We start from the raw sequence: 20,457 nt of genomic DNA on the forward strand, positions 1-20,457 counted from the left end.
TGGAAGTTGCAGATGGATTCATTTTAACTAACAGAGGATAATAAACATCATGGGGGTGAACAGTAAATCGGCTTTGCTAGAATGGAAGCCAGAGCGTGCCGCCCCTTTATCACAGTATTGGTGAATCCCACCCTAGCACTTCTTATGATTCCTCCTCTAACCTTTTTTTAAATAAAGCTGTGGCCTATTTGACACCATAAAATAAAATGTTTTGCGTTTATTTATGCAGACACAGTGGGGCTCATTTACTAAGGGTGCCCGGACCGCACAAACGTTGGATATTCCGATGATTACCATTTTGCGTTGCATTTAAAAGTTGATTGTGGCGCACGCAATTGGATTTTGGCGCATCGGCACCGGCTTGCACGAAGCACAAATCGGGGGGCGCGCCGACGGATAAGGACTACGTGCAGGATTTAACATATCAAATTGTGTCGCAAGACTTGCACTTACAAGCACCGGGAAGAAGAAGGTGAACTCCAGCGGACCTCTGCGGGGAAGAGAAGGATGCAGGAACTCTGGCGCATGAGCTACGTGAATCGCACCGCACCGTCTGAGAACGCACCTTGAGGATCGCGACAGGACCAGGTAAGTAAATCTGCCCCAGTGTTTCCTTTTGAGTTGTTATGTTGATGAAGTGATGGTCCAATTTCTACTAGGCTTGTTACCCTGGCCATATCTCGATGTAACGTGTCCATGTGGAGATCCTCCTTAAGTCAGGGGACTGGTTATTCTCGTGACTTTCTACAAGATTTGTCTATCATCACCCCAGCAAGGATTGTAATTGTAACGCAGCCTGGAAATGGGCCAGACTCCTGCGAGGCAGATCAGTGGTTAATGCTTTGTTTAGGAGTGATGTCAGGGCAGACAGTAAGACAGACTAAAACAAAATTATAAAGGCATCACTGCCATGAGAGGGATGCAGGGTGGTGGTGGGGGGGGGGGGAGAGATTGGGGATAGGGGCTGTGGGAGGAGAGTGCGGAGCAGAACAGGGAAGAAGGAGGGGGCTATTATAGAGAGTCAATGAATAAACTCTGAAGGAGGAGAGAAGACAGGAGAGACTGAGCTTGAACTCTGGGTCTAAGTGTGAATTCCTGACAGTCTGTCTGACAGCAGCTATAAAAGAGAGGAGCAGTGACTGGGGCGGCACAGACGACAGACAGACACACTGCCAGGGACAGACACACACTGCAAGGTACCACTATATGCCATTATATATACTATGAGAAGTATGAGTGTGCATGCTCAGGATTAAGATGTAGCAGGGCTGAGTATGTGATATCACTATGCACAGGTAAGGTATATATATATAGTATTGAGTGTGTATATAGCTGACGCCACCTGTCACTCACTCTTGGACACTCCACCCCTGAGCATCAGGATCAACTGCTCCAAACAGGTAAGAGGGTCCAAGTGGGAAAAAGTGGGGTGCAGCCAATTTTGGATATAATTGCAAGCTATTGCTCCTTGGTGTCAGCCAGATAGAGACTGTAGAGTTCTGCAATTGACTGGACATGCTATTTCTCATTATCTGACATAATACAAATATATATATATACCTGCATACGCATATGGAAGCTAATATATGTGGTGATATTTAGTAAGGAATTCCAGATTCTCTACATTCATTGGAAAGAATATATATATATATATATATATATATATATATATATATATATATTTATATTGGCTATCATATTGTAATTAAATAGAACACATGTAAATTTTGGATGCTCTTTTAGGGTGCTGCATATGGGGATACCCTTACAGGGGGTCCTTGAAATGTGGTGGGTTATTGGTAGAGCTCTTGGAAACCTCCCACAATCAGCTGATTTTGATGGGTCACTTCCTACAGTGGCCACTACAGGGCAAATTGAGTATTACAGGACACCCATTTCATTGATGGCTGATAGAGAGGGGTCCTAATGTTTGACGCCCATAAACCATGATAAGTTTTTAGGATTTGACCTATTTAATATTAATGTTTCAATAGTTTTGCTTTATGTTTCTAGCAACATAAATGTGATCACCCCCAGTTACTGTTAAGCACCCCTATGGCTAGATCAGTGGGGGTGGTTATAGTCACATTAATTAATTATGTTGAATATATCCCACTTAGTAAGCTGAGATACCAGGGGCTGTTTAGGGTAGTCTATACACTAGCTGCCTTAGCTGTACGCTTCTGTAACAAGTGGACACCACGGTAGCCCCAGGGATTTATCTTCCATAATAGTGGATTGGACAAATCAAGGGGATAGATCCAGTGTCTGCCAACAGTGACCCCCAACCTATATGCGGGTACCCCCCTCTTTAATAAACCAAAAGGAAGACTGTCTTTGGTAGACTGAATTAGCCTTCATATTACTTGGTTGTCTCTTGGGTGCAAGAAATGATAAATATCTCCAACAGAGGGCGCTGTAGGGAAATTGTGCAGCTGAATAGGTCTTCATCTGATCAGGTGGTCACCAGGGATTAGCAAACAAATGCTGGTATAATAATTATTAGGGATGTTGGGGTGTCTTTTCTTTAACCCCTTTTCTCATGCTGGCTTATTTTGCCCCAAAATGTCTGACCTCTCCTACATTTCCAGCAATGAATTGTAACACAGCTTTCATGTTGTATTCTGCTGTGGAAAAATAAAAGATGTGCTGTGATTGGTTACTCTTGTATTTAGGTACACCTAGCATGTTGCCAAAAAATCAGATTTTAGTTTCAAAATTAGCTTTATTTGCTTTTACATAATTAATATTTACAACATTTGTATTGCAGCGTGTACATATACACACATATATATAGAGGGTGTTATGAAAAATAAGCTGATTTAACATTGTCCTGCTATCAGGACCTTCAGCGATCAAACATTTATCTATAGAGAGCTGGGCAGTAGAGGTTTATTCTCCCTGCAGCACTCCCAGAGGTGAAGTGAAGTATTACATCACTCCCATTGGAATGAGTCTTCCACATAGACTTTTCTAACCCTATAATAATATTAAAAATTAAGTTTCAGATCTAAACAACCCCTGAAAGTGTTTTGGATGTTGCTTTCATGTATAAGATGACAGATCTATGAGAAAGTGCTGTCATTGTTCAGGATGTGACCCTTTAGGTTTTCTTTTTGACCCTTGTCCTTACAAGGGACCACCCTAGAAGTTCATTATATGACTTCAACATTTTAATAGGATCCAGCACGTTTTACTTCAAGCTGCACGCTCCAAAAGGAAGAAAATTGGACAGCGCTTCCCTAGAATAATATAGGACCGGAGTCCTGGGTCATTCCAAGATTTTTTTTACTTAACACTTAATAAATTGTCTGAAGGATCCCCACTTAATGGCCTTACAACAATATATTGTTCACAACATTGAACGGTTGTTCTTTTATAGGTTCCATCCCCGCTAGTTAATCCGTGTGTATACTGTTCCTTCAGTGGAAGTTGCAGCCAGCTCCTTAAACTGTGGCGGCTTCATCCTCGCTCTTTTCTCCTTGAAAGTTCATGTTAGACGTCGTACTAAGCAGTGTTTCTTGGCCCGCTCCCAGATATGTCTGGAAGACCTAATGAAAAGCAAGTGTGGGAAGACACTGAGACACCTGTCCGCCGAGGAACTGGCCAAAACCTTCTGGGCTCAAGTTCATCAATGAATTAGTGTACTTCTCAAACAATCACTTAGGGGAAAAAACGTAAGAAGGGGGTAAGGTGGTTTAATGGTGACTGGAGATGCAATGTTTGCAGGTTTTACGGAGTAGTGGAGCGAGGGGGGGGGTTGTTTTAGAGAGGTAGAATCAGGAATACTTTCTTCATAAAACAGCGCCACACCTGTTCACAGGTTGTGGATGATATTGCAGCTTAGCTATATTACTTCAATGGAGCTAGGCTGAAGTACCAGGCACAACCTCTGGACTGGAGTGGCGCTGTGTTTTTATAATAAAGCAGGTGTGTTTTCCTTATTTTGAACAAATAGGGACTAATTTTAGTGGATGTTACCATAAATATATTATATAGTGTTCAATTAATATACATTAATTTGATGCCAATATTCTTTATGGTGAACAATTACCAATTAGTTATAAGGTGTAGATCACCATAATAAAGAGGGATGGAAGTAATCACAATGGAGCACATTGGAGCCATCCTGTTGCGATCCCGCGGTGCGTTGTCCGACAAGGATTCGGAGCTTCCGCGATTCACTAAGATCGTGTGTCCAGTTTCCTGCATGTGTCGCTTCCCCGCTCAGGTCCGTTGGAGTTCACCATCTTCCTCGCGGTGCATGTAAGTGCTTGGCTTGCGACACAATTTTGAAGTTAAATTCTGTGGTTTGTCCAAATCCGTCGGATCGTCCAACGGCCAGCCCCCTGATTTCTGCTGCATGAAAGCCGTCGCGATTGTGCCAAAATCCGATCCCATGCTCCAAACACTCCTTTAAAATCCCTGTCCTAGCGGCGCAAAATCGAAATCATCGGGATGTCCGACGAAAGTGCGGTCCGCGGGGCCCTTAGTAAATGTGTAGGATCTCGATATATAACATGGGGGAAAAATTGTTTATCTCCCCTACTACGGTATTAGGTTCGCATGGAGAGCCAATAAGAAAGAGCATATTCTGTTCCGGAGCTCTTTCCGTAACCATGTATTTTTCAGTTGCCCATTAACTTGAATGGGTACCATGTTATACCATATTCCACCTGCAGAGGCCACTGCAGGGAATATGAGCAGCCACACTGATCTTTCTCAACTCGATCAGCTGGGATTAGAGAGGCCAGACCTGAAGCAATGTATAGCAGAGGCAGAAGCAGAGTATAGGGCTGAGATATAAGGAAACATGGCATATAAACTGTTCTCATATGAAGTTGATAAAGCCCTTTTCCATCAGAAATTAAATTTCCGGCTCCCTAAAAATTTTGACTCAATTCCTGAGAGGGATCTGGGAGTCTGGTTTATTTTTCCCCTAATAACATGAATGGTTTTTGTTTTAGGGACACAAAAAAAAATTAACATTTGTTCTGACGATCCAGGGTATTTTATGGGTGGAGGCAACTCTTCACGCCGCAAGATGATCCTAATGCGCACATGTTTGTTTGCTTGTTTTGAGAGCCGGTGTACGGAAGTGCCTGTCCCATGATACCACCTCCTGACTGAATGGAGTCTGTGTTAAGGCTGGCCTCAACTCCTCCATGTAATAGTAGGATTTGTTTCCTAGTCAAACATGCTGTGGCCGGAGATGAAAAAGTGACCCCAGGGCTTTCTACCTCAGCCATCTATGCCAAAGCAACAGATTGTTGCACATCTGGCCTAGATCTTTATTGAAATTTACTAGTAATTTTAGGTCAATGAGGATGGCCGCCTGGATACTCAATGTTATTTATGCTTTTCACTTTCAAACATTTTTCCATTTTATTTCGGAAAAGTAAAAAATTAAAAATTGTAATTCAGGAATTCCACCTGCTGACAACAGGTGCCATCGGAGATGATTGAAATAATTTGTCCTCTTCGAATACTGAGATTGTTACAGTAAGTCGTGTGCTGGGGTAATATCATAATTCCTCTCCTCTCCTACTCAAAAAACGTGAAGTCAAAATGTCTCTAATCACCTTAAAGGGAGCCTGTCACCAGGAGACCCATTTTTAGCACTCCCCCAGTCCCCACAGAGCATTGTACATACACTGCCAAAGTGTTTTTGTATAAAAAATAGGTTTTACAGAAAAAAAGATATGTTATATTGTACCTTTCATTAGCATCTGCTGTGTGACTAGGCAGTTGCCCACTGGGAGTGGCTGGAAAGGAGCAGTTTCCCCCCCCCCCTTGGAGGAACAGCTACTCCATGTGACCTTTTCAAATGAAAACACCGATCACTGGGCTTAGCGACGCCCCCTGCGCCTCTACAGCCAATCCCGAGTGAGGGGAGTTATTCATATATTTGAAAAGGTCACATGTTTCCCAAGGGTGGGGGGGAAACTGCTCCTTTCCAGCCCCTCCCAGGGGACGAGTGCCTAGTCACACAGCAGATGCTAATGAAAAGTACAATACTTCTTTTTTGTAAAACCTATTTTTTACACAAAAACACTTTGGCAGTGTATGTACTATGCTCTGTGGGGACTGGGGGAGTGCTAAAAATGGGTTTCCTGGTGACAGGTTCCCTTTAAATAGTTGACCTGTATTTAATGCTTTACCAGATTATTCTCATTTCTTGCCCTATGTTGGTCCTTCAAGTCTTGAAGATTGTAGAAGAGAAGATACCATCTCAGTCGTGAATTTAGATTCTACATTATGGTCTTGTGTAATGTTTCAAAGGGGGTTCTTATAGGTTCTTCAGAAGACACCAAGAGATATATACTTGGTTATAACATTGAGTAGACAAAACTATTTTGGCTTCCATAGGAAAAGTAAGTAATTACAGCCATAATTGTCCATATCTAAGTACAACTATGTTAGAAGTGGTTTGAAAAGGAGTACAAAGACTTATCTGTGACCTGAATATATAACATTGAAGGTAAGGTCTCGTGATGACCGGTGGATCTTCCACTGGTAGTAGAGTCTTACTCCAGGCTTTGCTCTGAGCGGAACCTTAGATTATTCTTAAATTAATTCATTAGAGACATTTGTATCCAGAGTATTTGGGAAGAATTACATTGATATAACTTGAAGGAAATGGGTCACTAATTCTAACCATTGTTTTTTCTAGAAATGAGTATTACGCATAGGATTCTGCACCCCGTCCTATTTATTACCACACAAAGTCTGAGCAAAGTATGGATCCTTCTTTTTATTCTACTAGGAAATGTCACATTTTCAATGACACAAGTGAGTATATCTTCTGGACTGGACCCCATGACAATCTTCATATGTGGGGCATATGGAAGGCAGAATAATGGGGTTGTGCTCATGTTAGGAAGCCACGATGAATAAGCAGAGATTGGGTGAGGGATGGGAGTATGGGGTAGCCACTATATGGTATTCAATGGAGAAGCAACCCAAGGTACTATATGGAGCACATCTAGACTTGCCGCCTGGAAAGTGCTTAAATATGGTGTTTTTGGACCCAAAACAGGACATCGCTCAGGCATCTAACAGTCTGGAAGATGGAACAGATGTGACAACGTTCTGGTGGGGAGAGTGGACCAAATGGACAGCTTGTACAAGAACCTGTGGAGGAGGTGTAAAGTCTCAAGAAAGACATTGCCTGAGACAAAGGTAAAGAAACTTAATATTAGTATATGCAGTATCATATCGTTTCAGGGGTTTTGAAGGCCCTAAAGCCTCCACGATAAATAAAAAGATACAATATCACGTATGTACTTGAGTATAAGCCGACCCAAGTATAAGCCGAGGCCCCTAATTTTACCACAAAAACCTGGGAAAACCTATTGACTCGAGGGTGGGAAATGCATTGGTCACAGTATATAGCCTGCCAGACCCTGCCCCATAGTATGTAGCCAGCACCTGCCCCCCAGTATATAGCCTGCCAGCCCATATCCCCAGTATATAGCCAGCCCCAGTATATAGCCAGCCCCCTGCCCCAGTATATAGCCAGCAGCAGGGGAAGCCAGAAAGGTGAGTTTTGATATATATTTTTTTACTCGAGCATAAGCCGAGTTTTGGTTTTCAGCACATTTTTTTGTGCTGAAAAACTAGGCTTATACTCTAGTATATATGGTACTTTGTGAAGGATTATTTCCTCGGAAACATCTCCCCTCTTCTCTATTAAGACATAACTTTATATTTCTAGGAGGAAATCTCTCAGTTCACTTGGGAATAAAAACTGCACTGGGACATCCAAAAGGTATCAGCTCTGTAAAGTCCAGGTAAGTAGATAATTTAGTTGGGGGGGGGATTTTTTTGTGATGTCATGTCCATTCTTATAGTAAATAAAGCGCAAGTTTCTGCCTAATGTTTGGTCTTTAGGACTTTGTCTGGTCCTAAATAGTTCAGTAGAACATGTTTATACTGGGCACCAGTATGGTGCATTCTGGGAGATAAATATGTAAATTAGATGTCTTCCAGAAGGAATGAAATAGCTCCAAAGAGAGCCATGGTCTTTGTCCCCTGTCTCAGGCCCCTCACAAGATCTTACATAGTGGTTATACCTCGAATGTTGCATTAAAAGTGTGATGAAACTTGGTGTCTCATTGCAGGAATGTCCGAGTAATAGCAGAAGTTTCCGAGAAGAGCAGTGCACATCTTTCAATTCTCACGTGTATAATGGAAAAACCTATCAATGGAAACCTCTCTACCCCGGTGAGTGAGGCAGCACCTGTGATTTACAAGAGGAAGGCCATGAAATTACCAGGTCCTCTGTACACACTGCATGGAGGCACTCCAAGTCTGAAGAAGCCATTTATAGTTAGGGTTACACATTTCAGCCCTGTTAAACCACTGTCTATGACCTCATTGTAACGCACATTTCCATATGGGGAAATCCTAGCGCCAGTCATATAATGACATTTTAATGCCTGCACACACTTCCTGCGGTTAGGACTTTACAAACACTTAATAAAGTGGTGCTGAAGGCAAGAGTTACTTGTTGACTTTGCAGCATCTCTCCAATGGGTTTTAAAGGAACAGGCAAAATATTCAATATGTTGTAGGGATGGAGCATGACACAATGGGGCAGATTTACTTACCCGGTCCCGTCGCAATCCCGTGGTGCGTTGTCCGACGGGGATTCAGGTCCAGCGCGATTCACTAACATCGTGCATCCGAGTTCCTGCATGTGTCGCTGCTGCGCCGAGGTCCGCCGGAGTTCACCTGCTTCTTCCTGGTACATGTAAGTGCTTGATCTTGCGACACATTTCCTTTTTCAAATTCCACCGTTTGTCCAAATCCGTCGGGTTGTCCGACGTCCACGCCCCCTTATTTCTGATGCGTGCAAGCCGGCGCCGATGTGCTAAAATCCAATCATGTGCGCAAAAATCCTGGGGCAATTCGGCACAAAACGAAAATATTCAGGAAACCCGATGAAAGTGCGTTCGGACCCTTCATAAATAAGCCCCAATGATTCTATCTCTTGGTTTGTATTGACTCTTGATGTCTAGCGGATGTCTGGCTCTACTGTAAAAACACCACCCCTTAAATCCACCATTGCTGGGATTGTTGTCTGGACTTATCTATGGATGTTTGGTTCTAGATGACTATGTGCACATCTCCAGCAAACCATGTGACCTGCAGTGTACAACAGTTGATGGTCAGAGACAACTCATGGTCCAGGCTCGGGATGGGACGTCCTGCAAATACAGTGACTACCGAGGGGTTTGCGTGTCTGGAAAATGTGAGGTTTGTTGAAACATTACCATAGAACATTAGCCAAAAAATTTTCTGAAACTTTCAACAGATGCACTTTGTGCTGCTCGGTCCATATTGTGTTTACCGTTGCTTTCTCCCCAGCCAATTGGATGTGATGGGGTTTTGTTCTCCACCCACACCCTTGATAAATGTGGTGTCTGCCAGGGAGACGGGAGCAGCTGTGTCCACGTCACTGGGAATTACAGGAAGGGAGCTTCCCATCTCGGTAAATGGTTGAAGGTTATCAATGTGCATGTTTTTGTCCCTACTTCTCAGACATTGGTGTGGGAACTTTTTAGAAAATAGTTTCTGAAGCCTTTACCTTTTAACGCATACAGTTATTAAGTCAGCCAATGTTGGGTCCATCATAGGTATGGCCAATATGGGCTAACGACTTTAGAGTCTCAGAAGGCTTCTTTTATCATTCTGGTTTCTTGATGGGACTTTACGAGACGCCCAGAGACAGAGAAATGGTCAACAATAGTTGTCCAATGCAAGTTATTTTCCAGAAATAACATATTGTTTCTTTTAGGTTATGCCCTAGTAACCTACATCCCTGTTGGCGCAAGAGATATCCAGATAGTTGAGCGCAAGAAATCTGCAGACGTCTTAGGTCAGTAATGTTCGTTGATATTGTACATATTGCGACCAATTGTGAAAATGCAGTATCAATGTATGTTTTTTATTTTCTGGGTCTTTCTGTTTCAAGCTGTTGCAGATGAATCTGGATATTACTACTTCAATGGGAACTTCAAGGTTGACACACCCAAAAATTTCAATATTGCTGGCACTGTTTTTAAATATCGAAGACCAATGGATGTATATGAGACTGGAATAGAATATATAGTAGCTCAAGGGCCAACCAACCAAGGCTTGAACATCATGGTAAGTCATCCATGTGGATTGTGTTGATGCCAGGATGATAGTCCAATTGTTGCTAGAACATGAGCGTTCCTTTGGTGAAAAAACATGTACAGAATGGTCTTCTCCTGGTGTTTTAAGTTTATATGGACAATTTTAAAACCCATAATGGTCATTTGGACATAAATGTGTACAGCTGCTACAGAGTTAGACTAAACTGTAGACATTTAGTTGTTCAAAAGATGTTCAACCATGAATCTATTTATGACTAATGTATGTTTGATTGCACATAGACAATCTGAGCCTAGATGGAGACTCTGAAATGTGGTAACACATCCTATTATAGACTACAATTAGAAGCCGGGTGATGAATGATGTGCATTGCCGATTTCACTTCCTATGGTTATAAGAAGCAGTGAGGTCACCAGGTTTTACCATGTTTTGCAAAAGCTTGATGTTAATGCCCCAAGGTCCCGAAATCCTGATATGCATACGAGAAGAGGCTATTTGAGGGGCACACAAAATGTTATTATCTTACTTTCAATTTAATGCAGTTTGGGACCACAATCAACCCTTATATCTCTACAGCTTTGGAACCAAAATGGCAAAAACCCATCGATCACATTCCAATACACCCTCCTCAGAAGACCATACTCTCAGGTCACTCAGCCGATCTTTTACACCTTCCCAGACTCTGAAAGTGAAGAAAGCAGAGAGTTTGAGGAGGATTTTACATCTCCAAACAGAAGCCTCAGTACTAATGTACAAAAGGGAAAAACAAGGGGGGATACTCGGGGAAATTCGGGGGAGAACGGGAGCCCCGTCAATGAGCAGCACACAAATGAAGTGTATGAAGGAGCAGAAGCTGTGGACTGTGAGAAGAGGGCAAAATGTAAAGCAACTAAAGGTAAGTAATTGTAATTCTTTTGTGGTTAGATACTATGAATTTTTCAAAAAGACTGATACCACTCATTCATTGTGTAGATTTGAGCACAAACAAGACTACTTATATCTCAGACACTGGAGAACAGGACTCACACAGATTTAACTCCAAGGAGCTGCTCCCTGGCAATGCCATTGCCAAAAAGTTTTCCAACAAAGCCTCAGGATCCAGGGAGACTTTACATCACCTCAACAAAAGCATTGGAGAACCTCTGAACTCTGTGGAGCCCAACCTGGATAATCTCTACGCTGATTATGAGGAAAATGAGGAAACGGCTATGTTTGACTTGAACATCACCTTCTTGGAGCTGAGCATCAATACTTCAGCTGAAACACAGTTGACCAATTCAACAGTCCCTTTTACAAATAGGACCCAGAAAGGGAGGTAGGTGCACTCCAGAATCTGCTCAGGTTCTTCTCATTTTCTTATTTTATGTCATAATTGTGTATATCTGGAAACGAACAACCCCAAAATTCAACTTACTGTACATGTGCAGTCAACATTGTCCTGCTTTACTGGGCCCACTTTACATGGAGGTGGTCACTTTTGTTTGAGTGATGAGGGATTGCCTCAAGAGATAAGACGACACCATGTTTATCTTGCAGAAGCCCCGAAAGTTGATATTGGTGATTTTTGTAGTAGGCACGTCTCTAGTATATATTGTATTACTGCAGTCCTACTATGCTAGGTGCTACTCCTAGTCTAGTTGGATTTTCTCCCAACTTTCCCGAGTAATCAGCACCAAATGGCATCCAATATGCAAATTAGGCTATCTACTGTCCCTGGTGTGTGATCCAGCTCCAGTCCATTTGATAGTAGAGAGACTAATTAGCATATTTGGTTCCAAAACGAATTGCTCGGGAATGAGAAAGAGAAAAAATTCCATTTACTCCGGAATCAGTGGAGCAGCACCTCTTAAAGAAGGCAAAGAGTTGACGTTGGTGATGGTTGGGTTGAGTCATTGTTCATTTTGATAATGAAAAAACTGCTATTAAAAATGGTTTCCTGTATACACAAAGAGGTTTCACTCTTTCAGGCAAATTCAGGAATGGAGTCAGGACAACAAGTTTGTGGCACAGAGTTAAGTAACGTCATTATAAAGTATTCTACAAAAATACAACGTTCTCACTAAGAGGGCGTAGAGACATCGCCCTAAAATGTACCACCGGCTGCTGACTAAACATGTGCGCGAAAAATGAATCTATTATCTTGGATAGACTGCTCTTCAGTATACCACCACTTAGTGTACCTCACATAATAGCTGGGCTAATTCTTTCCCCGAGTCACAAAGAGGCTTCTGTGCAGCAAGACAGTCTAGACAGGACATTATTAGGCAGAATTTTTTTTTAACATTTAAATAGCAAGTTACGTTCCTTGAGGAATGTGAGGCATAGGTGTCCCATTTAAGAGTCTGAGACTGTTTGTCATTTCTTAAATAAAACATGAGACTTACACAGGGAGAAGCCGAGGTGCCCAGTATTACCATGCCAAGCAGTCAGCGACAATAACCATGTGCTGCTGAAAAACCCCAGAAGACGCCATGTGAGGAGGGAAGATTTTTATCATAAACAGATATTTGTATGCATTAGGCCCCTATAGAAAAAATAATGACGAGACCCCTGGAGTGGAAGTGCCATGGCCTACACTATTTCACAGTGTTAAGTCAACCTGAGCTGGGACCACCTTCCTGGCCATCATGGTAGTAACAAGGACTATACATATAGCCTTCAAGACGAGATGAGAAGATGAGAGTATGAAGTCAACAAGGATTGTGGTCCTCATGGATCAGCCAATCCTAAGGATTATTTCAGATTGGTTTCTACTTCAGGGCTACTATTCATAGTCATCTGTTTTATTTTTACATTAACTTACAGGGTGGGAATCTATAGGTGCCTGTGTTCTTCCCACTTGAGGACATCTTATTTGCATATATATTCCCACAGAGTATTTCCTGTAACATTTCTGGATCTCTACAACGAGAACCAGAACCCCACAGAACTATATTGAATTCATTCATTCTGCCTTCAGGCCCCAGTGTTGGCCCACTTTTCAAAAGAGAGAAGGAAACCCTATTAAGAGTCCCAATCCAATGAACTTTGTTCTATATTTGATGATTCTTTGGGTGGATGAATTAATATTGAACATTTCTGAAAATATATATGAAGGGCCTTGTGCTTCTAATGTAAACCCACAAGGACACAAAATGTTGGCTCTATGTTTAGGTGAGTTGTAACTGTTTGATGTTATTTTGGACAGGGCATGTGGGGGTTGTGGAGTGCTGAACCATATAACAGTGAGAGCATTAGCAATGTCCAACGTAGGGTACTGGCAAATAGGGACAAGGGGTAAATGAGCAGAACCCAGGAACTTGTCTCTGACCTGAAGCCTTAAGCCACATAGTTGTCTTCTTCTGGGTTAATGATAGATTCAGTGGGAGAGAGCTTATTTTTGAGTCCATCAGAAGGAACTTCTGCATATGAAATCAGAAGGCTTCCAGGAATACCAAAATCAAATAGTCTAATAATATTATGACGCATGCAGGCCGAGCACAATTCATGAAAACCTGCCGAACACCCCGAATCAGGGATTACATGTTGCTCTCCATGTGTCATTTTTATTGGCCTAGGATTTCAACCACACTGCAAAAATAACCAGGGTGAATCTAGTCCAAAGCAGCAAATCCACTCAGGAATGGATATTACATGTGTGGGATAAAAGGTACATATGCTCCATGGATAAAGGAAAAGGATGGATTTAGGTGGTAGCATTTTGTTCAATTGCCAAGGGGCCCCAGTCTTCTGGTAGGGGGCATCAAGGAACAACCTGTCTGTTGGAAGTCAAAAATTTCTGCTCTACTATCAGTAGTCTGGGAAATGCTAACTAAGTATCATTCCCAAAAACCAGAGAGAACTGTACATCTAAGGGGTTTCTTCAGGACCTATTCATAGGCCAGGCCAGGCCATCATAATCTGTAGGAGTCCAGATCCCTACCAACGAGCACAAAGAAGGGGCTTTGGTACTTGTATTCAGTGGCGTAACTTGAAACTGATGGGCCCAAGTGCAAAGTCTGTTCCAGGCCCCTGACTACAACGTTTGGTTTATAGTACTAGTCTTCTCATATGGTAAAGTGACAAATGATGGGCCCCCTAAGCCTCTTGGGCCCAGGCGTGACTGCACCCTCTACACCCCCTCAAGTTACGCCCCTGCTTGTATTAACCTCCAGCGTTGGTACTAAAGCTTGACACGTCCACTTGATGGCACACAACTGGTCATACTGACAGGTTGGTATGCCTCGTTAGACAATGTGGAGGACACCATGGATCCTTCATTGTTCTGGCTCATAGTGGTCCTGCAGGTTGGATCCTCTTGGATCAAACACTGAGTATCTACCCAAATGAGGAATTAGCTTTTAACATTATAGCCCATAAATCACAGAACTCTCTTGCTGCTCTTTCTATATGGCAATGTTATGTGGCCACCATTTAGGAGTATTACAGTATATAGTATTTTATATAGTATATTGTATTATATATTATATAATATATAGAATTATAATAATGTAGAATTATGTGTGGTGGTCATGGTGAATACACTTGAAGCTGCCAATTGCTAGTCCTCCTGCCATGCACACTGGGATAGGCCAAGTATGCATGTGTAATGAAGAGGGAAAGGGGGAAAGCAGCTGTAAGGTACCACGGAAAACAAAAGATTGGGCATGCTGAAATCCAACAGCCTGATCCTTCTTTTCTTGACACCTTCTGTTGGGCACATCACCTTTGAGCGAGATGGCCAGCCAGTCCTGCCAAAATCTGCACATTCTGACAAAATGTTATATGTATTGCCAAATTATAAGAGTACTTTACAAACCCCAATTGAAAACTCTCAAAGTGACATGTTCCTTAAAGGGTTTTTTTTAAAATATTTTTTTTCTGAAGATCCCAGTTATTAGGAAAACTTCATGTTAAGTTTGATTTCCTTAGAAAATGTTGGTTAGATCTTATTTCTTAAGAAATCATTAATTAGGGGAAAAAAATCCTTTTAAATTGTATTTCACTATACTTGGGTGCACAGACTGTTAATACCTCTAGTCCTCAGCATTATACTTTGCTTCAAACACCCGTCTTAAAGTCAGACAGCCAAAACAACACTTGAATCCCGTCCCGCAACTTAGTGCCAAAATTTTATTTTTTTTTCGCTCTCTTCTCTTATTTTGGCACAGACTAGTCTTGTAAAACACTGCGGGATCAATCCAGAGGGAAAGAATAGGTTTTGTTTTATAAAGCTGGTAATTTTACTGAAACACAAGTGCACAACCACCTGAGGCTAGACCTAAAAATGCCTGAAAGGAGACAGAACAAGGGCAAAGATCCTGCTGCTGCGACTTAACAAGTGTCCACCCTTATGATTGGAGCAAGGATCTGGATTTTAAAGGGGTATTCTGGGCTTCATCTATTGATCATCCCATCTTATGACAGGTAATCAATACCAGATCAGATACTAGGGGTAGGTGATTATTAATAATTAATTCTGAAATATCCCTTTAAAGACACACTCCTGTCAAAAGTTATACAATGGGGAAGATTTCTAACAGGCTGTATTCATAGTTTATGGCAACCAATCACAGTGCAGCTTTCATGTTTCAAAAGCAGAATTCAAAATGAAAGCTCTGTTGTGCTTGGTTGCTATGGTAAACAAAGTTAGGCCTAGTGCGGGGTCTAAGCAACATATATAACACATCAAGGCCTTTACAAACACCAACGTAAAAATAATTCTGTCATGTTCCTTGCCGTGCACTAGTAATAATACAGATTTATTTCCATCTTCTCATTTGTAGACAACTTAAAGGTGTAATGAGCTATCCCTAGGGTAGTAACAGAATGGAGGGATTCTAAACAGCCATGGTTTACAGTGGTGGTGCATGGTATTGCAGCTTTGTCTCATTCACATCAAGCTAAATCAATCGCCACCATTATTAAGTAGACGGTGTTCAGGTAGATGGTCTGAGGTAAACTTAGAAGATGCTGCAGCACCTAAACAAGCACTACGACTTCTTCAATCTGGGACCAAAAATAAGACCCTTAATAATATGACATTCCTATCCCTTTAACAGTAGACAAGAAAGACAAATGTATCCGTGGGGTGGGCACTATGTGGCACATTTACTAAGAACAGTGCAGTCTGTACTATGTGCAGTGTCCTGTGTAGTGTGCAGGGGGCGCCATGTTCATGATTTCTGGCACCCGTTCTTCATGAATCTGGCACGCTCTGCACTGCCCCGACAAAGGGCAACATGGGGTGTGCGACACACTTCTGTCAGACTTTGCATGTTAAATATGGCGCGCAGTCCGTCTGAGCACCGGAACACCCATTTATTTGCAGAATTTTGTGTTGCGTCGGGTATAGTACAGCTGTGCCACAAAGGGGGACATGTATTATCGTATCTGCGCCCAAAAAATGCCGGGATTTTATGATTTTTTTGGGCGCAGAATTGTTGTGGATCATTCATAATGAGTTTGGGCCAGAAAGAACAGATGTTTCCGACTGTCCCGACACCTCCGTGGTTTTTTTTGGTGCAAGTGGGTGTGGCCTAACTTTTCCACATTATCCGTCACATTTATGTGTATTTTGTTGCCATTTTTAGGCGCAAATTTAGGCGCACAATAGACCAGGAAAAAAATTGGTCAGGGAGCAAAATTAAGGCGCAGTGCATGTAAGATTTGGGCGTACACTTCATTACTGTCTGCATTTTTCTGGCGCACGACTGATTAGTTCCGTCTACCCATTAATTACTAACAGCCGCGCACCACTTTAATACATCGGGCTGTGCTTTCCGGAGACTGATCTCCGATGCCGACAGTCGTCCTTGCGCAAGAATTAGTAAAAGAGTCTCGGACACTTCTTAGATATGCGTGCAAGTAGTTTGCACATAAAAGAACCTGCAAAGTCAGACTGAAAACTGGGTCTAAGTAACTTCAGCACTTCTTATCAGAGATGAGGCCCTTTTAATACCTCCTCCTGGTTGGCATACTTTACACTATTATTTTCTCTACCAAAATCTGGCCCATTTTACGATTCCTTTTCTAGACACCTAACAAAAATGTTTACTGAAGCACAAAAAGCATCTAAAACACATAATAAATCTGGCGTTTGGCTCATTCCGATTCAGAGCTCTGGCACATCTTGATTAGTAAATCTCCTTTAATAGGATGTCTGGCTTAAAAACCTTATTTGGACATTCTGAGTAAATAGAGGTTTAATTGGTTCCGTGTAATACTTAATTTTTACTGCGGTGGAGCTACAAGGTAGTTCAAGAGATTGTATGGAGCCCGCATCATAAGGATATCTATATTTTACCTCAGAATTGGTTTAGGCGGGAAAGCTGTGACCACCCTGGCTAGGATTCTGCCAGGTTGGTAACAGGTCTGATTGGTGGGGCCTTTTGGTCCAATTGATGCTTGTCACTGTCGTTTTTGAGTGACTCTTCTGAAAATTGGATTGTCAAAATTGGACAATCCCATTTGGTGACATCAGGGTTTCTTATCTACTAAAAAGCTCCAATACCATTGTTACATGACCACCCAATTTATTGGCTTAGTTTTGTTTTTGTTGTATTTGAGTGAGTTTATGTTAGTGCTCCAAGGTTTGGTCCTAGTTTTGACTAACTTGCTGGACCTACGTTTTTTTTTCCCCCACACTGGAAAAACAGGGAGCTGGTGACTTCTGACACAGCCTCTCATACGTTTCAAGATATTGGGGGTTATTTATCATTGGTTTTTCTGCGGCTTTTGGTGTTAAAAAGTCTAAAAAAAGTCTCACCGGACTACAGGCGGTCCCCTACTTAAGGACACCCGACTTACAGACAACCCATAGTTACAGACGGACCCCTCAACCCACTATGACCTCTGGTGAAGCTCTCTGGATGCTTTACTATAGTCCCAGACTGCAATAATCAACTGTAAAGTGTCTGTAATGAAGCTTTATTGATAATCCTTGGTCCAATTACAGCAAAAATTTTGAAACTCCAATTGTCACTAGGACAAAAGAAAAAAATTGTCTAGAACTTCAATTATAAAATATACAGTTTCAACTTACATACAAATTCAACTTAAGAACAAACCTCCGGACCCTATCTTGTACGTAACCCGGGGACTGCCTGTATTGCCACCTCTTCATTAATCTGGCATTAACAGATTCATCACTTTGAGTCTCATAGTTACTCCAGTCCCCTGCTGGTGTATGTGCTGGGACTTTTTACACATTTTTGCAATTTTGAGACTTAAAAAAAAAAATCTCAGATATAAAGTACACCATAAGAACATTTTTTAAAGGGCTAAGGGCACTTTAATGAATCTGATGGCCAGCGGAGCTTCACAAAATAGATATAGAACTGTCCGAAGGAGCCTGCATAATGATAAATAATCCCCATTGTCTTCATCTATATTAGTCCTTTGAATTGACCATTGAGGACGAAGTTTTAATCTTGTTGACTTGAGTTGCGTGATGAACACTCGAATTTCCGCATCCAACTTTAACTGTCCAACACTAAATGTGACCACCTCATATGTCTCATAATACAGCAAGAGCGGCTACCCCCAATGCTTAGTCCCATCATACTAGTAGAGTGACCACCTGCAATGTCTAGAGCCATCGTACTGGTAGAGTGACAACTTCCAATGCTTGGTCCCATCATACTGGTAGAGCTGCCACTTCCAATGTCTAGTCCCATAATACAGGTAGAGCTGCCACCTCCAATGTCTAGTCCCATAATACAGGTAGAGCGGCCACCCCAATGCTTGGTCCCATCATACTGGTAGAGCTGCCACTTCCAATGTCTAGTCCCATAATACAGGTAGAGCGGCCACCCCAATGCTTAGTCTCATCATACTAGTAGAGTGACCACCTGCAATGTCTAGAGCCATCGTACTGGTAGAGTGACAACTTCCAATGCTTGGTCCCATCATACTGGTAGAGCTGCCACTTCCAATGTCTAGTCCCATAATACAGGTAGAGCTGCCACCTCCAATGTCTAGTCCCATAATACAGGTAGAGCGGCCACCCCAATGCTTGGTCCCATCATACTGGTAGAGCTGCCACTTCCAATGTCTAGTCCCATAATACAGGTAGAGCGGCCACCCCAATGCTTAGTCTCATCATACTAGTAGAGTGACCACCTCCAATGTCTAGAGCCATCATACTGGCAGAGTGACAACTTCCAATGTCTAGAGCCATCATACTGGTAGAGCTGCCAACTCCAATGTCTAGTCCCATAATACAGGTAGAGCGGCCACCCCAATGCTTGGTCCCATCATGCTAGTAGTGTGACCACCTCCAATGTCTAGAGCCATCGTACTGGTAGAGTGACAACTTCCAATGCTTGGTCCCATCATACTGGTAGAGCTGCCACTTCCAATGTCTAGTCCCATAATACAGGTAGAGAAGCCACCCCAATGCTTAGTCCCATCATACTAGTAGAGTGACCACCTCCAATGTCTATAGCCATCATACTGGTAGAGTGACCACCTCCAATGTCTAGAGCCATCATACTGGTAGAGTGACCACCTCCAATGTCTAGAGCCATTGTACTGGTAGAGTGACAACTTCCAATGCTTGGTCCCATCATACTGGTAGAGCTGCCACTTCCAATGTCTAGTCCCATAATACAAGTAGAGCGGCCACCCCAATGCTTAGTCCCATCACACTAGTAGAGTGACCACCTCCAATGTCTAGAGCCTTCGTACTGGTAGAGTGACAACCTCCAATGTTTGGTCCCATCATACTGGTAGAGCTGCCACTTCCAATGTCTAGTCCCATGATAAAGGTAAAGTTAGGAGTTTGGAATTATCTCAATTATCTTGATTATTCAGCTTTAGGCAACTTTCCTGGTCAACAAATTTGCCTCCCCCATGACATTCATGAGCAACTTCTAGAATGTTGCTCATGTTGCTCAATTTTTATCTTTCGAAAATTATAAATTCCAAGTTTGTACATTTCTGTGACTTGTTTTCCTATGTTGTTTGCCTTTATATATTTACCCATTTCTCTAAAAAGCCTGCTTCTCCCCCTAGTCAGAATGTGGGGTTCTTGACTCAGAAGGCCCCCACAACCCTTGTAATTCTTGAGAAAGGCCTTAGTGCCTGATAGGGATTAAACTCTGTGAGTTTATTATGGACAAAGATCTGGAGACATTCTGTATAAATGGGGTACAACAAAGTCAAATATGAAATCTTTGTGATATGGAGGGTAAATGTTGGGCTATATTATATTACTTCTGCATATTGTGACTGCATTCATCTGGTCAAGGCTGAAAGAAACTGCATGAACGGCGCAAAAATACTGCACCTACTTTGTAACCTTAAAGGGTGCTTCCATTTTAGGAAACACCC

At 42.2% G+C, this 20,457-nt stretch overlaps 1 protein-coding gene across 1 annotated transcript in view; it reads left to right on the plus strand.

Moving 5' to 3' along the window:
- The first annotated feature begins 1,047 nt into the window (after positions 1 to 1,047).
- Positions 1,048 to 20,457, plus strand: part of ADAMTSL2 (ADAMTS like 2) — a 45,883-nt gene continuing 26,473 nt past the window's right edge. Inside the window, exons 1-11 of the mRNA XM_072124683.1 lie at positions 1,048 to 1,196; positions 6,674 to 6,792; positions 7,040 to 7,182; positions 7,718 to 7,793; positions 8,124 to 8,226; positions 9,116 to 9,261; positions 9,373 to 9,496; positions 9,803 to 9,883; positions 9,980 to 10,155; positions 10,720 to 11,038; positions 11,116 to 11,458. Coding sequence (XP_071980784.1) covers positions 6,676 to 6,792; positions 7,040 to 7,182; positions 7,718 to 7,793; positions 8,124 to 8,226; positions 9,116 to 9,261; positions 9,373 to 9,496; positions 9,803 to 9,883; positions 9,980 to 10,155; positions 10,720 to 11,038; positions 11,116 to 11,458 — 1,628 coding nt within the window. The 5' untranslated portion in view covers positions 1,048 to 1,196; positions 6,674 to 6,675. The remainder of the gene's footprint in view (positions 1,197 to 6,673; positions 6,793 to 7,039; positions 7,183 to 7,717; positions 7,794 to 8,123; positions 8,227 to 9,115; positions 9,262 to 9,372; positions 9,497 to 9,802; positions 9,884 to 9,979; positions 10,156 to 10,719; positions 11,039 to 11,115; positions 11,459 to 20,457) is intronic.

The sequence above is a fragment of the Engystomops pustulosus genome, chromosome 9, assembly GCF_040894005.1.
Source record: "Engystomops pustulosus chromosome 9, aEngPut4.maternal, whole genome shotgun sequence".
Classification (NCBI taxonomy): Eukaryota; Metazoa; Chordata; class Amphibia; order Anura; family Leptodactylidae; genus Engystomops; species Engystomops pustulosus.